This window comes from Calidris pugnax, unplaced genomic scaffold (genome assembly GCF_001431845.1).
Source record: "Calidris pugnax isolate Ruff unplaced genomic scaffold, ASM143184v1 scaffold82, whole genome shotgun sequence".
In the NCBI taxonomy this organism is placed as follows: Eukaryota; Metazoa; Chordata; class Aves; order Charadriiformes; family Scolopacidae; genus Calidris; species Calidris pugnax.
Window position 1 is genome coordinate 4,201,668 of NW_015090833.1, and position 17,277 is coordinate 4,218,944.

General features: G+C 48.4%; 1 protein-coding gene across 1 annotated transcript in view; it reads left to right on the top strand.

Moving 5' to 3' along the window:
- Positions 1-8,094: 8,094 nt before the first annotated feature.
- LOC106887769 (kazrin) overlaps positions 8,095-17,277 on the top strand; it is a 62,533-nt gene continuing 53,350 nt past the window's right edge. Inside the window, exon 1 of the mRNA XM_014941492.1 lies at positions 8,095-8,112. Coding sequence (XP_014796978.1) covers positions 8,100-8,112 — 13 coding nt within the window. The 5' untranslated portion in view covers positions 8,095-8,099. The remainder of the gene's footprint in view (positions 8,113-17,277) is intronic.

Here is a 17,277-nt window from a genome sequence, read left to right on the forward strand (position 1 = left end):
GCCGGCTCCGGGCTCTGTATTACCCGAGTCAGCAGATGCCATCGCACACTTGCTCTCGCTGTTGCTCCCCACTTATTTTTATTTGCATGCCTGGGATTCTTGCTTTCGGCTCAGCAGCAATAAATGAGCCATTTGCATAATGAATGGTTTTAAAAACTGCATCCCTGCAGTGTCTTGAGCTTTGCCCTTCAGAAGAGCCTGTTTTCCGGGAGAAGGTGGCATAATTCAAAAAGCTGAAATCCAAAAAGCTGAATTTCCTTCAAAAAGCGGAAGTTTGGATGAGAACCAGTTGGGTTATTTTTCAGCTTATTTCTCTGGCAGTTACATGGTGCCCTTGCACAGTTCTGTGAACATTAGGCTTTTGAAGCAAGTGGAGAAAATGCAACGTATTGCTCCGTGTTACAACTTGGGGTGGGGGAGGAAATGAGGAAATGAAGCTGGCAGAGGGCAGGGGGAGAATGGAAGAAAAAAAAAAAAAGGCTGCTCTGCTCCAATTCCTGCTGGTTATTTTCTGTGAAAGTAACTTCATTGCTTTGTGCCTTGTTGTTTCATGCAAAGTTGCTGGGGGTGGTGGTTGTCTTTGCTCCTGAGTTAGGGGAGGACAGCCTGGTTTCTGGGTGCTGCTGGCCTTCACTCTGTAAGAAAAAAGCATGCAAGCAGGTTACCTACCTAACCCTATTTCCTTGAGACTGTCTGAAGAAGGGGAAAAAAAGCCATTCAGCCCATTCTGTGCTCTGCCTTCTGCTTTTCCCTTTGCCTGTTGCCATCCTGGCAGTGGTTTTGGCTCCTTGGGCATAAATGCATTTATTTATCGTTTAGTGCACTGTTGTTGTCCTCCTGCAGCGATGCTCCCTCCAAGGATGACCCTGTCAGTAGGACATGTAGAAAGGCTTAGCAGAGGAGCGTTGCTGCCGGTGTGCTCAGAGGCACGTTAATGTGAAAGTAGCAGTTCAGGAGGGGATTTTGGCTAAAAAGATGACAAGCAGCGCACGTGGAAGATAGCAGGGGAAAGCCAGCATCAAGAGCTGTGTGTCCATCCTGGCTCGATGGCACATGTGCTGTACAAGGGTTTCCTTGGCAACTTTTTCATCTGGTCTGCTGGGCGTTCAGGAGTGAAATAATCACAGAATCAGTGAATGATTAGAGTTGGAAGGGACCTTTAAAGATCATCTAGTTCCAGCTAGAGGTGGAGTGGACAGGGACACCTCCCACCAGACCAGGTTGCTCAAAGCCCCCTCCAGCCTGGCCTTGAACCCCTCCAGGGATGGGGCAGCCACAGCTTCTCTGGGCAACCTGGGCCAGGCTCTCACCACCCTCACACCAAACAAGTTCTTCCCCACATCTCAGCTCCATCTCCCCTCTTCGAGTTTAAAACAGTTCCGCCTCATCCTGTGGCTCCCTTCCCTGATCAAGAGTCCCTCCCTCGCTTTTCTGGAGCCCCTTTAGGGACTGGAAGGGGCTCTGAGATCTCCCTGGAGCTTTCTCTTCTCCACGCTGAACCCCCCAACTCTCTCAGCCTGTCCTGACAGCAGAGGGGCTCCAGCCCTCCCAGCATTTCTGTGGCCTCCTCTGGACGGCTTGTGAGGTTGTTGGTCCCCCTCGTCCTAAAAGGAGGAGCATGATTTGCCTTAACAATCCAGGCAAGACATAAGCTCTCCTGTGTCCTTGTGGGCCCTTTTGGAGTGGCCACAGGATCACCAAGTGCCCAACACCCCTATGTCCTTCACCTGAAACTAGAGCATTCCCCAAACACAGGGAGGTACTTCCCCTCCCATTGGGATCACGGAGCAGAAAATGGTGTGGGTAACCCCCAAAACAAGCTCCACTGGCCCCAAAGGGGCAGGATCCCTTGGTTCCTGTGTTCGGGGCGTTTTCTGCTGAGAAGCCCTGGAGCTCGGCTTCCACCACCATCGGCGGGTGATGGGTTTCCTAATCGTTTCTAATACAAAAAAAAGAAAAAAGAGAGGATGAATAATGAGCAGCAATAACTCTCCAGCAAACGTTAGCGTCCCGCTCGCCTCTGATAAGACGTCGCTCCCTTTCAACTCCCTTAAAATGCTATCTGTGTTTCCAGGACTCTTATTGCAAAAATTCTGCGAGGCACCAGTTCCTGTTTGTTTTCCTTTTTACTTTCAAATTTCTGTTTGTCGAGTTTGCTGAATGCATAGCAAGCTTCATTTGAGGAAGAGGAGATGAGTGGAGTCGAGTCCTTAATGGAAAAATGCTTGTGAATCAAAATCCAGTCCAAAGCCCATCATCTCTGCCGCACACAAGAAAGCTCCACTTCAAGGAATAAAAGTAGGAAAAAATAGGTTGGATTTAATTGCTTTGGACGCCTTGTTACAGCAGAAGTGCGAAAAGACGATAAGAGGTGCAATTTAAAGCTCAGCAGTGGTGGGTTGGGTTGGAAACGCCGGTCCTGGCACGCCAGGAGATGGATACTTTATCCCCAGCACATCTCTGCTGAGTTAAGATAAATGTTGAGCTATTAAGTTCCTGAGAGCAGTAAGAGGCTGGGAGAAGGTCACTTACTGCTTCCCCTAGTTTGGATTTGCCTCTGTGCTCCATCACAGAGCCGTAAGGAGGATCCTCTTTCTCCTTTGAGGTTCCTCCAAGAGTGCCAAGAGGGGTCAGGACAGCTCGGATCAAGGCACTGGGGGGGTTGCTTCACCCCAGCACTGCGGGACAAAATGCTCTGTGACTGGGGTCATGTCATAGTTGCAGGGGTGGCAGACAGCTTCCCGGGGTGATGGTGAGGGGTCTGGAGCACAAGTCTTGTGAGGAGCGGCTGAGGGAGTTGGGGGTGTCCGGCCTGGAGAAAAGTAGGATGAGGGGAGACCTTCTTGCTCTCTACAACTCCCTGAAAGGAGGGTGTAGCCGGGGGGGTTGGTCTCTTCTCCCAAGGAACAGGCGATGGGACAAGAAGAAATGGCCTCCAGTTGCACCAGGGGAGGTTCAGATTGGATATTGGGAACAATTTCTTCACTGAAAGGGTTGTCAAGCACTGAAACAGGCTGCCCAGGGAAGTGGTGGAGTTGCCATCCCTGGAAGGATTTAAAAGTCAGGCAGACGTGGTGCTGAGCGACATGGGTCAGTGATGGTTTTGTCAGTGTTAGATTGACGGTTGGACTCAATGACCTGAAAGGTCCCTTCCAACCTGGACAAATCTATGTGTCTCTGTCTGTCTGTGATGAACTACTTTGGAAGGGCTTTAAAACTCATAGTCACTTTCTGCTGAGCAACTCCTGGTAGAGTCATGATGCTTTGTGTTGTCCGGCCAGGTGGGAATGGAGTGTGGAGTGCCAACAGCATCCCCCAAACCTGTGGGCACCCCAGTGTGACTGCTGTCCTGTCCCCCGAGGTGAAAAAAGCCAGAGCACTGGGAATATATAGATTTAGATTATTTAGATATATATTTAGATATAAGAAAGAAATTCTTTACTGTGAGGGTGGTGAGACACTGGAACAGGTTGCCCAGGGAGGTTGTGGATGTCCCATCCCTGGAAGTGTTTAAGGCCAGGCTGGAGGGGGCTTTGAGTGACGTGGTCTGGTGGGAGGTGTCCTTGCCCAGGGCAGGGAGAGTGGAACTGGATGATCTTTAAGGTTCATTCTAACTCTAACCATTCTATGATTCTCAGATGCCCTGGGGAACATGACCAGGCCAGTGACTCTGCTCTGTCACCCCACACAAGTCCTGATTTTTCTCCGGGCTTGGGAGGCTGTGCATGGCTCTGCCGGCTAAAAGAACTGAAGTGAGGGAGGACAGAGGAGGGGAAGAAGATGAATCTCCTGCATTCATTATTCTGTATGTGAAGAACATCAAAAGCACTAATGGAAAAGCCTTTTTATATTTTTCATCAAAGCAGTTGTTCGGATTTGGCAGGCTGAGTTCTTATCGGTAAAATATTTATGAATGAAGCAGCTGGGGGGCTGCTGCTTTAGGAGGACAGTGGGTAAACGTTCCCTCCCTCCTTGGTAAATATGTTTTCCCACTTGGGTCCTTTTTCTCCCCCTCTGCTTTATTCACCTTACTTCTATTAGATGACCTCGTAGGTGAGTTGGGACCGGGTTTGGAAAGTGCAGGTAGCAAGATGTGTTGATTTTTTTTGCTTTATTGAAGAAAAAAGAGGGGGGCAGCAATAAACCAGTCCTCAGGGAGATGGATAGGCTGGATGGGGACAGCAAGGGGGGGCTGCACCCTGATTTCTCTCTGCCAGTGCTTCCATGTTTAACCCAAAAGCCTCTTGACTTATTTCTACAGCTAGTGATTCATCAAGGGTTTGGTTTTTTTTTCCCTACTAAGAAAGGAAACTGCACTGACCTAAATGAGGTTTGTCTTTTTTTCTTCTCTAGTAATTAGACCCACCCACACATAGGGAGCATGAAGTGATTTATGAAGGTGTTTTGATCCCAGTTTATTAATTCCTAATCCTGATTTGTTGTTATTCTTCTCAATTTTGCATCGTCACTCGGTAAGTAAGGTAGTTCAGAAAGCAGAGATGAAGAGCTGATGTTGAATTTCCATTGGAATATCAGGTGCTTAGAAATAACGGGCTCACAGAGGGAAACCTGCAGCATTCCCGTTCATCTGAGGGGATGGGAAGAGCAGTATTTGGTATCAGCGTAAACTGCTGTGCCCATCTCATGGGCAGTGATGCTCTTGATTTTTATTTTAATAAAAATAAACTGCTTTTTCCTTTTGGCTTTGTCCAGGAGATGGTAAATCCGATGCCGTTAGAAATCAGTGTTTTGCACAGCGATCCTGTTACTGCCCTTCTCTCCCTGGAGAGGGTGAGCAGATTCGGTGTCACTGGGGATGCGGGGGGTGGCAGATGCCAAGTTTGGGGTGTGGGGCTGGAGGAAGAGGAGCTGGTAGAGTTCTGTGGAGAATATGGAAATTCTTGGGCATCTCCAGTGGCTCAGCATTTCTGTGCAATGCATAAGGAGGAACCCAGCTATTTAAAATTTAAAGCTGCGTTGCCATCAGGGTATTGTGTTCTTTAAATATAGATCCTTTGAAATGTGATAACTTCGGTCATTGAAGGATAGTAACAGTAATTGTATAAATATTTATGTCATGTAAATGCGCACAAATCAGTGGTGCAGAACTGGGGTAATTTTTTCCAATTCTGAAAAGTTGCCTTGAAATCTCAAGTTTTGGAGCAGATGTTGGGGTGGATCAGCCCATAAAAATAGGAACAGTTGTCTGAGCTTGTTTCTATTTTTAAAAAGTGCATTAATGCACTGAAAGAGTGTAAAGTTCCAAACCTGCAGTTTCTGAACTGTAGACCTCTCGCTGCCGAGGTTTGCGCGTCCCCTGGCCGGTGCTCACCAGTATCCCAAGTGGGCCCACGTATGGAAGTGGAAAGTCCTGGCAAGTCTCCCAAAGGTGCTGTGAAGCCTTCCTTTCTGCATGGCAAACAAAGGGGAAACATAACGACATTTTGCGTTTGTTTGCTCTTTTAATGTTTCTTTTATTTTCTGTGTATTTTAATATTACAGTGCCTCAAAGCAGATTTTCTTATTAGATCCTCGTGTTGATTTAGCATCTGGTCAAACATCGTGTAATCACTCTCCTCTGTCCAAATACTTCCTGATAAGTGGAGTTCATGGAATCACGGAATCATAGAATGGTTAGAGTTGCAAGGGACCTTAAAGACCATCCAGTTCCAACCCCCTGTCATGGGCAGGGACACCTCCCACCAGACCAGGTTGCTCAAAGCCCCCTCCAGCCTGGCCTTGAACCCCTCCAGGGATGGGGCAGCCACAGCTTCTCTGGGCAACCTGGGCCAGGCTCTCACCACCCTCACAGTTCCCTGTTAAGGAACTCTTGCTGTTCTTAATAACCATCGTACCCGTTTGGTTCCCTTGGTGGTGGTAAAAAATGCTCTTGGTGATGTTTTTCTAGGGATGGGCTACCAAAGGGGAAGCACCTGTGGCCATCCCCTTCCCAGCCACCCAGTGTCCAGCAAAGCCCATCACTGCAGCATCCTGTGCGGTGGCGTCAACTCTCCTGGTGTCACCAATGCTGAGCAGGAGCCATAATGTGTGTCCCCACCATGGAGAGGAAAGCTCTTCCCCTGCTGAGCCCCTGATGGCTTTTGCTTAATGGAGAGGATGTATAACTTCAGGCTTGGCGCGGCGTTGGCTCTCCGGTCCTAGCCCGGCTTCTGCAGCGAGCTGGACGGAGATGGGCTATTAATCCTTCTGACAACCCCTTTGAATACCATCATATTTCAGTCCTGTTAAGCTGTTGTTCAGTCCTGTTAACCCATAAGCTGTTTATGGGTTTTGTGCTGAAAGGAAGAGCTGTGCTGAACCTGCAAAATGCCTATTTTTGCTCTTGTAACACCTCTGCGAGAGGAGACAACTCATCCTCTCTACCACCAGCAACTGACCCCAAATCCTGCCCCATACCCGGCCGAACGCTTGCCCCATGCAAAGCCTTGCCTGGTTGAGCATCGCCAGCTGCTTGGAAATAATCCCAACTTCATGCAGGTCTGCTTGCTTGAGGGAAATGCCCATTTATCAGCAGGTAACCCAGTTCCCCCTTCCCTTCTGGGCTGAGAGGTGGGTAACGCAACCAGCGGGTTCCCCTCTGCCTCCCGTCTCCTGGCTGTTGTCCTGCAGCTCATCCTTTGCAGAGAGATTGAATTAATTTGATTTTTTGGGGTTAGCGTGTCCATTAACCTGGGCACTGCTTTCCTCCCTGCGCTTGCGTCTGGTTAAAAACATGGGACATAAGGGGGTTGGCAAACACAGAAATATTTAACGCAGCCAAACGTAGTCCCTGAATCGATGTATTCTTCTGAGCTAAATCCTTTGCTTTCACTGTAATGTAGCTCGTTAGCCCAGGCTAATCAGAAGGCCTGTCCACCAGACGGTGGAAGGCAGCATGAGCGCAGCCCCCTGATGCCGTGGGCTGAAACGTCGCGTGGTTTTAGGATGCACGTACTTGTCACGAGTCCATCAGACGGGACCCAGCGGGGCTGTGCGATGTGCCAGAGGTGACCCTGCTCTCCCTGCGGTGATGGGGACATGGCCGATGGAGCTGCTCCACAAAACCAGCTGGCTTTTGAGGGCAGCTTCAGTGTGGGGAGCATGAAAATGGGACCGCGGGGCTGGGGGTGCTCTGCGGCGGGAGGGGAGCCGGGTGGATCCTTACCACTGGCCTCAGTAGCAGCTTCCCCAGCCTGTGCTTTATTGGTCAGGTTTTATTTCTTCCAGTTGGCATTCCTAAAACCCAGGGTTTTCATGCGTCCATCTTGCTTGCATGTGTTTTCCTTAGCCCGCGGGGAGGAAAAATACCTTTCTGCTTGTCTCTGCCACGTCCCGATGCCAGCTTGGACATCTGTGCTGGGAAAACCAGGGCACGGTGGTGCTGGGACTGGGGGTAGGGGGAAGATGCTGCACGGTCAGTCATGTCACCCGCCACAAAAATTGCATTTAGCTGCAAAAAAAATTCCAGTTTTCAATGGGGAGGACACTGAGCAGCACCCTCTCTGTGCAGGAGAGGGTTGCAGAGATTTTTTGGGGAGAGAGCTTTCCTCCTTCCCGTCTGCAGGCTGTAATTCCCCGGCGTTATAACATGTCATTTTTCCAGCATACCTGAGGAGCCGGGAAATAGCATCTAAGCCTAGAGGAACAGCAAGAATGGGACCTCCCACGGGAGGAAAGATTAGGGCAAGGAATTACAGTTGTCATTTATTTCTATTTTCCACCCCTCCCAGCCTGAAAAAAAATGGCCGCATTCCTGGACATCCCTTTATTTTACAGCTTTGAGCCTGTGGTTTTTTTTTTTAAGCCAGTGGATGCTGCCAGTTCCCATCACCTAATTAAAGCTCCTCTCTCGAAGGGCCGGCGTCAAACGAGCCGGCGGTCTCGTTATTACATCCCATTATACCCTCCGGCAGCGGCTGTACTTTATAACTGCCTAGGAAAGCCGACAGGTAACCAATGAGATGCATATTCCAGCGACAACCTCCTGCCCCCCGGGGAACCGGGACCCTCTCCAGTGCCGGAGCTGGGTCTTATTGTGGCTGGGTGCTTCCTGGGGAACAGCTGGGACCATTGTCCCCACAGCCGTGGAGCGTGAGGCCATGGCGCAGCGAGGTTTGGTCTTTTGTTCCCTTCTAATTTCATTGTCCGTTCGGGATGGGTTGCCATTAAATGCCTGCGTGTTTGTTGGTTTGATGGAAAAAGGAAGAAGAGTCACCCAGAGACTGTGGAGCCGGAGGGATGGAGGCGGGGGGGTGAGCTGGAAGTCTGTGGAAGGGATGGGGGAGTGGGGGGGAAATCTGGCTAAATAATTATATCATTACAGCTAGTTATTGCACCTCAGCGTGGTCTGATAATGTATTAATTCATACCTCATTCTGCTGATGGGATCCAGCCCGCAGCCTTATTACCACCATCCTTAAATCAGTGTAACGTGCTGCACTTGCTGCTGTGTCTTGGGCACCAAAGGAAAAGGAATTGTGTTGATTTTTGGAGCAGTGTCTTCCCGGTGGAGTATCCATCCCTGGTATTTTATTTTTTGTCATGATTAAGTATGGAGAGGCAGAAATATTTGGATATTTTGTATTTTTAGGGCTCGTGCCTGTGGCAGGGTGAGAGGATCAGGCTGGATGTGGAGGCGTGAGGGAAAAATTGGGGTTGGGAGGGATTTTAGAGCTGGCTGCAGTGAAGTGCGGTGCCTGGGATAACTTGGTGGGTTAGAGTTATTTGCTGGCTTATTACTGAGTTAGTCGTGGGCAGTTTTTCTGCTTTTTTACTCTTATTGCAAAAGTCGAAGCGACACCAAACTTGTCTGGTTCTGGTGTGGAGGCAGGTGCTGGTAAAGCCAAGGATGGCGATGCATCAGGGAGCTGCAAGCAGCGTGTCCGTCCAGGCACACCAGCCCTGAGGGGGGGCAATACTGGCTGAGACATTGCACTTCTGCTGGGAACTGAGATGTCATTAGAGCAGCCCGAGTAATTGGCTGTTGGGGAGCGCTGGGCAGCCCCCGGTGCGACCTGTGGGTCAGTCTGCACCTGTGCTGCGGTGGATTTAAGTGTTACTTGGTCCCTCTTACTGGGGAGAACTGAGAGTAGAGTAGACAAGTGGAGTCTTTGGGCTATTAAAGTGAATTTTGCCCTCCCCTGTCATCTTCTGGCTCTGGATGTGGCAGCCAGCGGGGCTCCAGGAGCACATTTTACTCAACAAGAGGTTGCCTTCAAATCCTCCAGCCCCTGAACGTGACAGCTGCTAAATCTCATGTTAATATGCAGAGAACAAAGCTGTCCTCCATGAACAAAGGGTCTGGAACTCGGGGAGGGGAAGGAAGAGCGTAGCAGTGGGAAGGAGATGGTGTCCCCAGGGTGAAGTCAAGAGCCACCAGCAAAGCTGCCAGGACTTGAGGGGTGGAGAAACCTCCTAGCATGGTAAATAAGACCTCAAGCGTTGGCCAGATCTGTCCAGTGATGCCTCCAAACAACACCTGGCCATGTGTTGCACCATCCAAAGACCAAGGAAGATCTGTGTCCAGGCTTGGCTGCAGTTTGGGTTTGCAGCTTAGTTCTGCAGCTCAGCTCGCCGTGAAACAATGCCATCACAACCCCAACAGCGTGTTTCCTGCCACCCGAGGGGTTCCTGCAAGCCGCTGGACCTCCTGCAAGCTAAACCAGCAAAGCAAGAGATGGTCCTAATAACCTTTTGATGCTAAAAAGTTAATCCCTCGCTCCCAGCCTGATGTGGCTGTTGGACATGAACGCTGCGCGAACAGCTGGGAAGCGGGAGCTGCTGGAAGCCTGGTCTGGACGTGGCACGCCGCGGTGGGACGTCATTCTCCAGCGCTTCTGCAAAGCGCTTTGCTCCCCGACAGCACTATCTAAATAATATTAATAATTAAGGGCTCAAGCTGGGCGCAGAGATGCTTCCCGGGGGCTGCCGCCGTGCACTTAAGCAACTGCACCCGTGCCGGCAGATGCCACCTCCTCCGCCTGATGGCCTTGGCTGTCCCCAGCAGCGGAACATGGCTCTCAAGGAGCGGCAGCAATCGCCGCGGGAGCCCTTCTCAATATTTAAAAACTATTGATGGGCAAGTCGGGCTGGGCTGTCGCAAAAAAGAGATGTCTAGACGTAGCAGAAAGCGGAGAGAGGCTGCTTTCCCTCAGTGCGTGAGGTGCAGCAGGAGAAAACAAGCTGCGTTATCAGTTTTTCATCTTTTTTTTCAATGAAAAGTTCTATTTTGCCCTATTCTGCAGCCCAGCTGATGATGCTGGGGAAGAAGCACATCATGTTGTGGGAAAAACTGACTGGTGGCTCTAGATGCCTCCAGATCTCTGTCTTTACACACCCTGGGAGCGGTGGGACATCTTCCCCAGAAACTTTATGGCCTCAAGTTGCACCAGGGGAGGTTCAGGTTGGATATTAGGAAAAATCTTTTACACTGAAAAGGTTATTAAGCCTTGGAATGGGCTGCCCAGGGAATTGGTTGAGGCACCATCCCTGGAGGTATTTAAAAGACAAGTAGACATAGTGCTTAGAGACACGGTTTAGTATGGTTTTTATCAGTGAGGTTGATGGTTGGACTAGATGATCTTAAAGGTCCCTTCCACCCCAGACAATTCTATGATTCTATGATATCAGAAAGGAGGGGAGTGCTTTGAGTTTTGCTGTGTTGTCAGCAATAATTAATGGCGAAGTAGGAGGAAGACTTGCAAAATAACTCTGAAAACAGGGCTCTTGGAAGAAGAAAAATGAGTTGATGGGAAGAGAGTGAATCGTTAGTCAGAATCAAAGTAAACGGCTTCTCCTGTAAATCTAAATTTAAGGGGAAAGGCAGGATTTAATTTCTTCTGTGACTGTTGCAGGGGCCAGTGTTCTGAAATAATGGCAACATTGTGATCGCAGTGATTTAGATTGTATATATTAGACAAGAGAGGGGGCAGCTGCCGAAAGCCTGGTGTTAAAGTCACTGCAGAGCATCATCTAAAGAGGAGGCTTTTTAAAGTTGCTGTAAAACATAAGGTTAAAAGAAATCAAGCTTGTTTTTCTCCAAGGACTGTAACATCCTTTAAGGCTTAATTCTGCTTAAAGTGTTGTGTGTCCTCTGTGGGCTGCGCTGTTAGGGTTTAATCTTTTTCAGTATGTTTTTGTGAATTCAGAGACACACTTGAGGTCCGGGAGCTCTCACTCTCTGCCCTTCCTCTTTCCTGGCTTTTTTTTTTTCTTTTTTGGTGGGGGAGCAACAGGGAGAAACCTCCTCAGATATCCTGGTTTTTCCATTTCTGCCTTCTCCATGTTCATTGAGTCCTTGTCTCTCCATGCTATTGGGGCAAGGAGCTGAATTAATTTTAGGTATCTGTCTCTCCTGTCAATATTTGTGTCAGGAAAGCACTTGTGCAATTTCTTAGAGAAGTCACCGTTTCCCTTCACTGACCTTTTATTTCTTCTGTGGATGGAGCGTTTCCTCTTTAATATCCTCTGCAGTCTTTGTTTCAGCTGCCGCTTATTCTCTTATCTCATTTTATACACTCGCCTTTAATCTCCCGCGTTTCCATCTACATGTTTCCTCAAGTGCTTCCCTGCTCTTTAACCCTTGAGGGGCTGCTCCTGGTTCCGCTCCTGGATGGCGATGGCCCATGCTGTGCACTTCAGCTGAAGGGCACCATTAGCAGTTGAGCATATTAATTTTCTTTAAAACAGTTTTACTGCCTAATTGCACTTGTCTTGAAGGAAAATGAGTACTGTCCAAGAGATTCTCGCAGCCTGAAGAGGCGAGATGGTACCTCGTGGCCTCTTCTCGTACCGCTTTCTGTTGATGTAGCATCTTACTGTTACCCCCTTCCAAGTCCCTTGGAGGTACGGAAGTGACACAAAATCAGTTGTTGCCTTTAGACCCCTTTCCAAATCAGAATGACTGAGGGACTGTAGTGGGACGGTGTTGTCTATGTGTGTGTGGTTTATGCCAACTGTCCCCACAAACCTGGTGGCACCACTGCCCTGGAAGCTGGTGGGCCATGCAGAGCTGCATCTTTAATTTTCAGACCTTGAATCTCCTAGTAAATGCTTTCTGTTTTCTTTCTGTCTTTCCTCCCTATTATTTTATTCCACTTATCCCAGTATTTCAGTAGCAAGTTGATAGGTTTCTTATAAACACCAAAAAAGGAAGGGCATATTGGATTATACTCAACATTTTTGGTAGAGAAATGTTTGAGGCCACCTTTTTATTATTTTTTTTTTTTCAGGAAGAAAGAGGAATTATTGACTCTTCATTAAAATTTCAAAGCAGTGAGCGGGTTTTGTTGCTCCAGTGGCCATCCACAGGACCCAAACTCTCCTGGAGCTGTGTTGGCCCTTTTTGCCCTCTGCATGCCGCGCATTCCTTGTGTCCGGATGAGCTGGGTCTGGGAAGTCTCATTAGTTCCTCGTGACCCCCCTGGCTTTTCACCATTTTTCCAATGCATCCATCCTTAGAGGAATTCCCCTTTTCTCTCTGGTTCTTGTGTTTGGCTTTCATTTCAGGAGAAGATGCCCTGGCAGAGGGCAATGGAAATTATTTTGATGACTTCAATGGAATTAGAGGAGATGACTGGGAGTTTCCTGGGTTGCTGATGGGAACAGACCGCTGTCTTCTCATTCGGCATGTTAATTAAGCTCATCCCCAATAATCGCCACATGTGTTACCTTGCTTTTGGAGGCATCTCAGGGTGCTTCTCCAATGGCAAATTTACAGCACAGCAAGAGCACAGGGAGGGAGATTGTGCCTAAAAATGCCTGCTCTGGGTGTTTTTTTTGTTTTGTTTTAACGAACAACACTGGAGATTGTTAAGATAACATAGCGGAGACCACTAAGCAGATAAACACCGAAAGCAATGAGGATTTGTCCTTGAAAAGCTCCGTGGGCGGTTCATGAGGAAAGGGGAGATGCATTGACTTGGACAGCTACTTATAGAAAACAGATGTGCAAGTTAGGAAACACAAGTGATAAATCTGAACCCATATGGCAGCCCTCTCACAAGCGTTTAGAGTCACAGCCGGCCACGAATGGCTCTCAGTTTCTCTTCAGAAAGAAGAACTCACTGTCGCTTGTAAAACATGAAGATGGTTTTGTTTGTTTGTCCCCCCCAACCTCCGCTCTTGTTGGATGGAGCAACCTACACCCTCCAGATGTTCCCCACGCGCCGGCTAGGGAAGGAAGAGTAGGGGATGTATATCACTGGGACAGGATTATGGGTTTTCCTTCGCAAATGCTAGGACTGAAGGCACGAATAAGTAGTGCAGGATCTGCACTGGTTTATGTATCTGCTGGGGGCTGGCACTGATGTGGGCGGCTTTTGGCAGCACCCACAGTTGGGTTGGATTTTTAAGCAGTCGCGGAGTCTGGTTTCTTGCAAAAAAAGGGACTTATTGGCTTTCTGTCTCGGCGCCCTCCGTGACTTCTCTGCAAGGCTGAGGGATTTCTGTTCCCTTCCTGCCAAAACAGGCAGGACCCCTTGAGCGATGGACGTCTTTGGAGGTACCTTCAGGAGGATCCATGTTCTGCCATTGTGTATCTCAGCTCTCTTTTCCCTTTTTTCTCCCCTCTCTCAAGCTTATAAAGAGACATAATTTCCAAGCTAACTATGGACGTGTTATTTTTTCATACCCATCTGAAAACTGCTTTTCAAGCAAGTTAGGGCTTAATGGGCTGTGTAACCTTCTCTGTGTTGGAAAGGCTCTTCTGTGGTCCTCCGCCTCCTCTCAGCCCGTGGCATCTCCTCCTCATCGGCTCTTTAAAGTCCTTTGTACAGGAATCTAATGGGTTTTATCGGTTATTGTCTTAAGTGCGTGGTCTATGAAATTAGAGTCCTTTCCCCATAATATCATAAGGAGATTAAAAAGAAAGCCCAGATTTATGGGAAAGAGAGAATACATTTATAGCCTGAAGAAAGACTGTAGAAATGTATCATAAGTAAGCATTTTAAGCTTTGGATTCCAGTTTAACCCAATGATTACCATTCAAGAGTAGCTTTTTTTTTTTTCCTCTTTTCCCTTTTCTGGAATTTGGTTGGCAGAGATGGCCACAGTGCAGGTCCCCTGATTTTTTGTCATTACCTTGGTCCTGCTGCTCATGCCCTGGCAAGCCCGATGTTCCTGTTACAGCAGGGCTGGGCTGTTGTTTTCTTTCCATCTCCTTTTTGATGCATTGCTGCACCCTAAATTAATTTCTTACCAATCCCATTTGCAGCCCTGTAGAGTAAATGGGTCTCTGGAGGAGAGAGGAGTTTAACAGTGACAAAATTCATGATACGGCTGTGCGCAAATGGACATAACTAAGGAAGAGAAGTGCCATGAAGTAATTAAGGAGTCTGGTGCTCTTTGCAGCCTGGCTGAAGTTCATGTCCTCTTCCAGTGCTTCCCGGGAGTTCTGGTTTGGAAGGAAAACGATAAAGCACTTACTCTGTGGCCACAGGTAGGAGGAGTTGGTGGGGAACGAGGTCCTGTGCAGAGTACTGGCTTGCCGGGGTTCATGGTTAACCTGCAGCAGCACCGCCCCAGAGTCAAGCACTTGCTTGGAAGCACACGTGGGGTCATCCAGGGACTGGTTCTGCTCTTTAAGTGCTGCCGAGCTGCTCCCTCCCCTGGGCTCTTCCAGTCTCTTATGGTTTGGTTTGTGGCTTTTGCTGATGGGAAGGTTTTGGCACGGAGCGAGCAGGCTTGTGAAGGTTGGCCTCCCACCCTATATATTCAGTTTTATATCTATATATGCATTGGTCTTTTGCAAATCTAATATGCTTCCACTGCGGTGCTGGCCAGAATTGCTTTGTCTACTCCTCCTCTCCCATCCCTTTGTTGAAAGTTGGCATCTTGTGCCTTATCCCAAAGACAGCGAGTCATTTGGAGGGAAGCCATGCATTTGTCCTGCTGGCAGAGGACCTGGCACCATGGGGCAGCAGCTCTGAGGTGCCTGTGGGACGCTGACGCCTCATGTAGGGTCCCGTGATGCTTCAGAAAATCCCACTCGTTGGCATCTGGGCTGTTCTTGGGACTAGCTGGGAAACGCATGTGTGTGGCACTCTTGTGAATGAAGGCGTATTAAACTTGGAAGTGATGACAGCTATGCCAAATTACCTGCTAAAACGACCTCGGTAATTATAACAGGAAAGTCGAATGAGGATAACAGGCAATCTAATAGCATAGACGAGGCTGTAATTTACTGAATGGAAGACCTTTAGAAACTTGCCAGGGCTAAGGACTTGCCTCTGAAAGAGACTGGGACAACTGTTTAATAAACTTGGTGAAACCTTGTTAATGAACACATTTTTAAAGACAATTTAGTGCTTGCTTCAGTTAAGAAGTAGTAGCATCTTCAAGACCTTGTTAATCCTGGCCTTTCCAGATACGTTTCTGGCATTGCTGTGTTTTCTCAGGGTTTGAAGTAGGATTTTGTAATGTGAGGGATGGCTCTCCTCTGGTGCTTTGTTTGCGTTAAGCAGGCTTAAGTCCGACCCCGAAATATCCCAAGAACCCAGAAGATCTGGGAGCTCGAATTCCCCCGGCGTCTTTGGAAATCCCAGCTGCCGTACCTCCTGCTGAGGATAAGTTTAGATGTTTTGCAGATGGCATTAGATCAAAATACTTGTGGCTGGTCCTTTTGGGTTTTGTTTGTTGGTGGCAGTGGTTCATTTAAGGGCAGGGCTGACTTGTGTCCTCTGCATCCAGCTCGGCAGAGGAGCTCGGAGGGCTTTCTTGTTTTGAAGGCGGCTGAGGAGGAGATCTGGGCATCTACTGAGATTGGTGTCAGCTCTCTCCAGCCTTTAAAAGAGCAATTGCTGGTGGACGGTATCCAGCCTGATGTAAACCTTTGGCTCAGAGCTGGAGCTAAGTCCTTAGTAAATGTCTCCAGGGTTTGGTGGATGCATCCTGGAAGCAATAGCTCCAGTACCTCCTGCCTGCATAGAGACTGCTTTCTTTTAAGCTTTTCTTTTGCAGTAGAAATGGTAGAAAAATGTGGAAATCCTGCTGTTGGGGCATCAGTGTTTGCTGTGGCAGTTGGCATTGCTGAGCACTGTTTGTATTGATTGGAGCAGAGGCAATTAAGAGACTCCCACTGCTTTCACTGGAGGTTTTCCTGCAGAAGGAGGCTTGAAGCAGAGGGGAGGACTATTACAGTGTATAAACACTGCGCAGACGAGCGGCTGGGGTCTGGAGGCATCTCGCAGCCTCGTTGAAGACTGAAGTATTTCTTGCCACCTGGCAAGGGGGCCAGCAAGGAGCACGTCTCAGCAATGTGTCTCGGTGGCTTTGCAGCGCGTGTCTGGGGAAGGTGCCCTCCTCTCTTGCAAGGGGTGATGAGATGTGGAAATAGGGATGGACCCTTCCCTGCTGAGTTTCATCTTGGAGGTTTTCCTACAATGCACATTTCTTAAAAGTTCCTTATTCTTGGACTTAGTTTTGTTAAATCTGCTTGTATTCCATGCAAGTCCTTTTTTTCTGGTGGAAAATTATTGCTGTCAGGGAGTAGGAGGAAGGAAGCTGAAGCTGTAAAAGCATCATTTGCACAGGAGAGATGAGCCTGGTCACATATAAATTGTCTGCATGGATAATTGTATGGAGTTGCTTCCGTCTCCTTCATCCCGTGCTCTGGGTTAGCTGTTGGCATTGGCCACAGGCTCAGTCCTTGGCTGCTGGGACTCTGCTAGGTTCCCAGCTAGGAAATAGTTTCCTGTGTTTCCTGGCAAGAGTTCACAAGTGTGAAATGTTAGAATTTGGGATGGGTTTGTAGGAAGTTAATTTGATCACTTGTCAAGAGAGTGGGGTAATCCAGTTCTCATGTGTTTTTTAAATCTGTGTAATTTTGTCTTGAAAGAAGAGAGTGGCAGGAAAGGAGTTTGGTTCTCAGTGCAGTTCTCAGTCTCTTATTGTCCTGATGTCTTTAGCATCGCTCTTTAAACATGATATTCTGCAGTGGCCCTTAGAGACCCCAAATCCTGTTTAGACAAAGTAAGCCTTGATGAAGCTGGACGTTTCTAATTCAATAACATGGAAGAAGGCTAGTGTGAAAATGCTGGAGAAAAGAGCAAAATGTGACCTACTCTCACTCATGCTGCAACATCCCCATCTCTCTTAAGCGGGATTACTTGCTGGAATTTCTAAATTTATGTTTTATTCAGTAGTAACATGGATAGACTGCTCCTGTGATGCTGACAAACTCTTGGAAAAGGCAGCAAAGCTGCAGGTGTCCCCTGGCGATGCCGTGTCACGGGAGGTGGGCTCCAGCTTTGGGGGCTCGTGCATCATGTGAAATCAGTG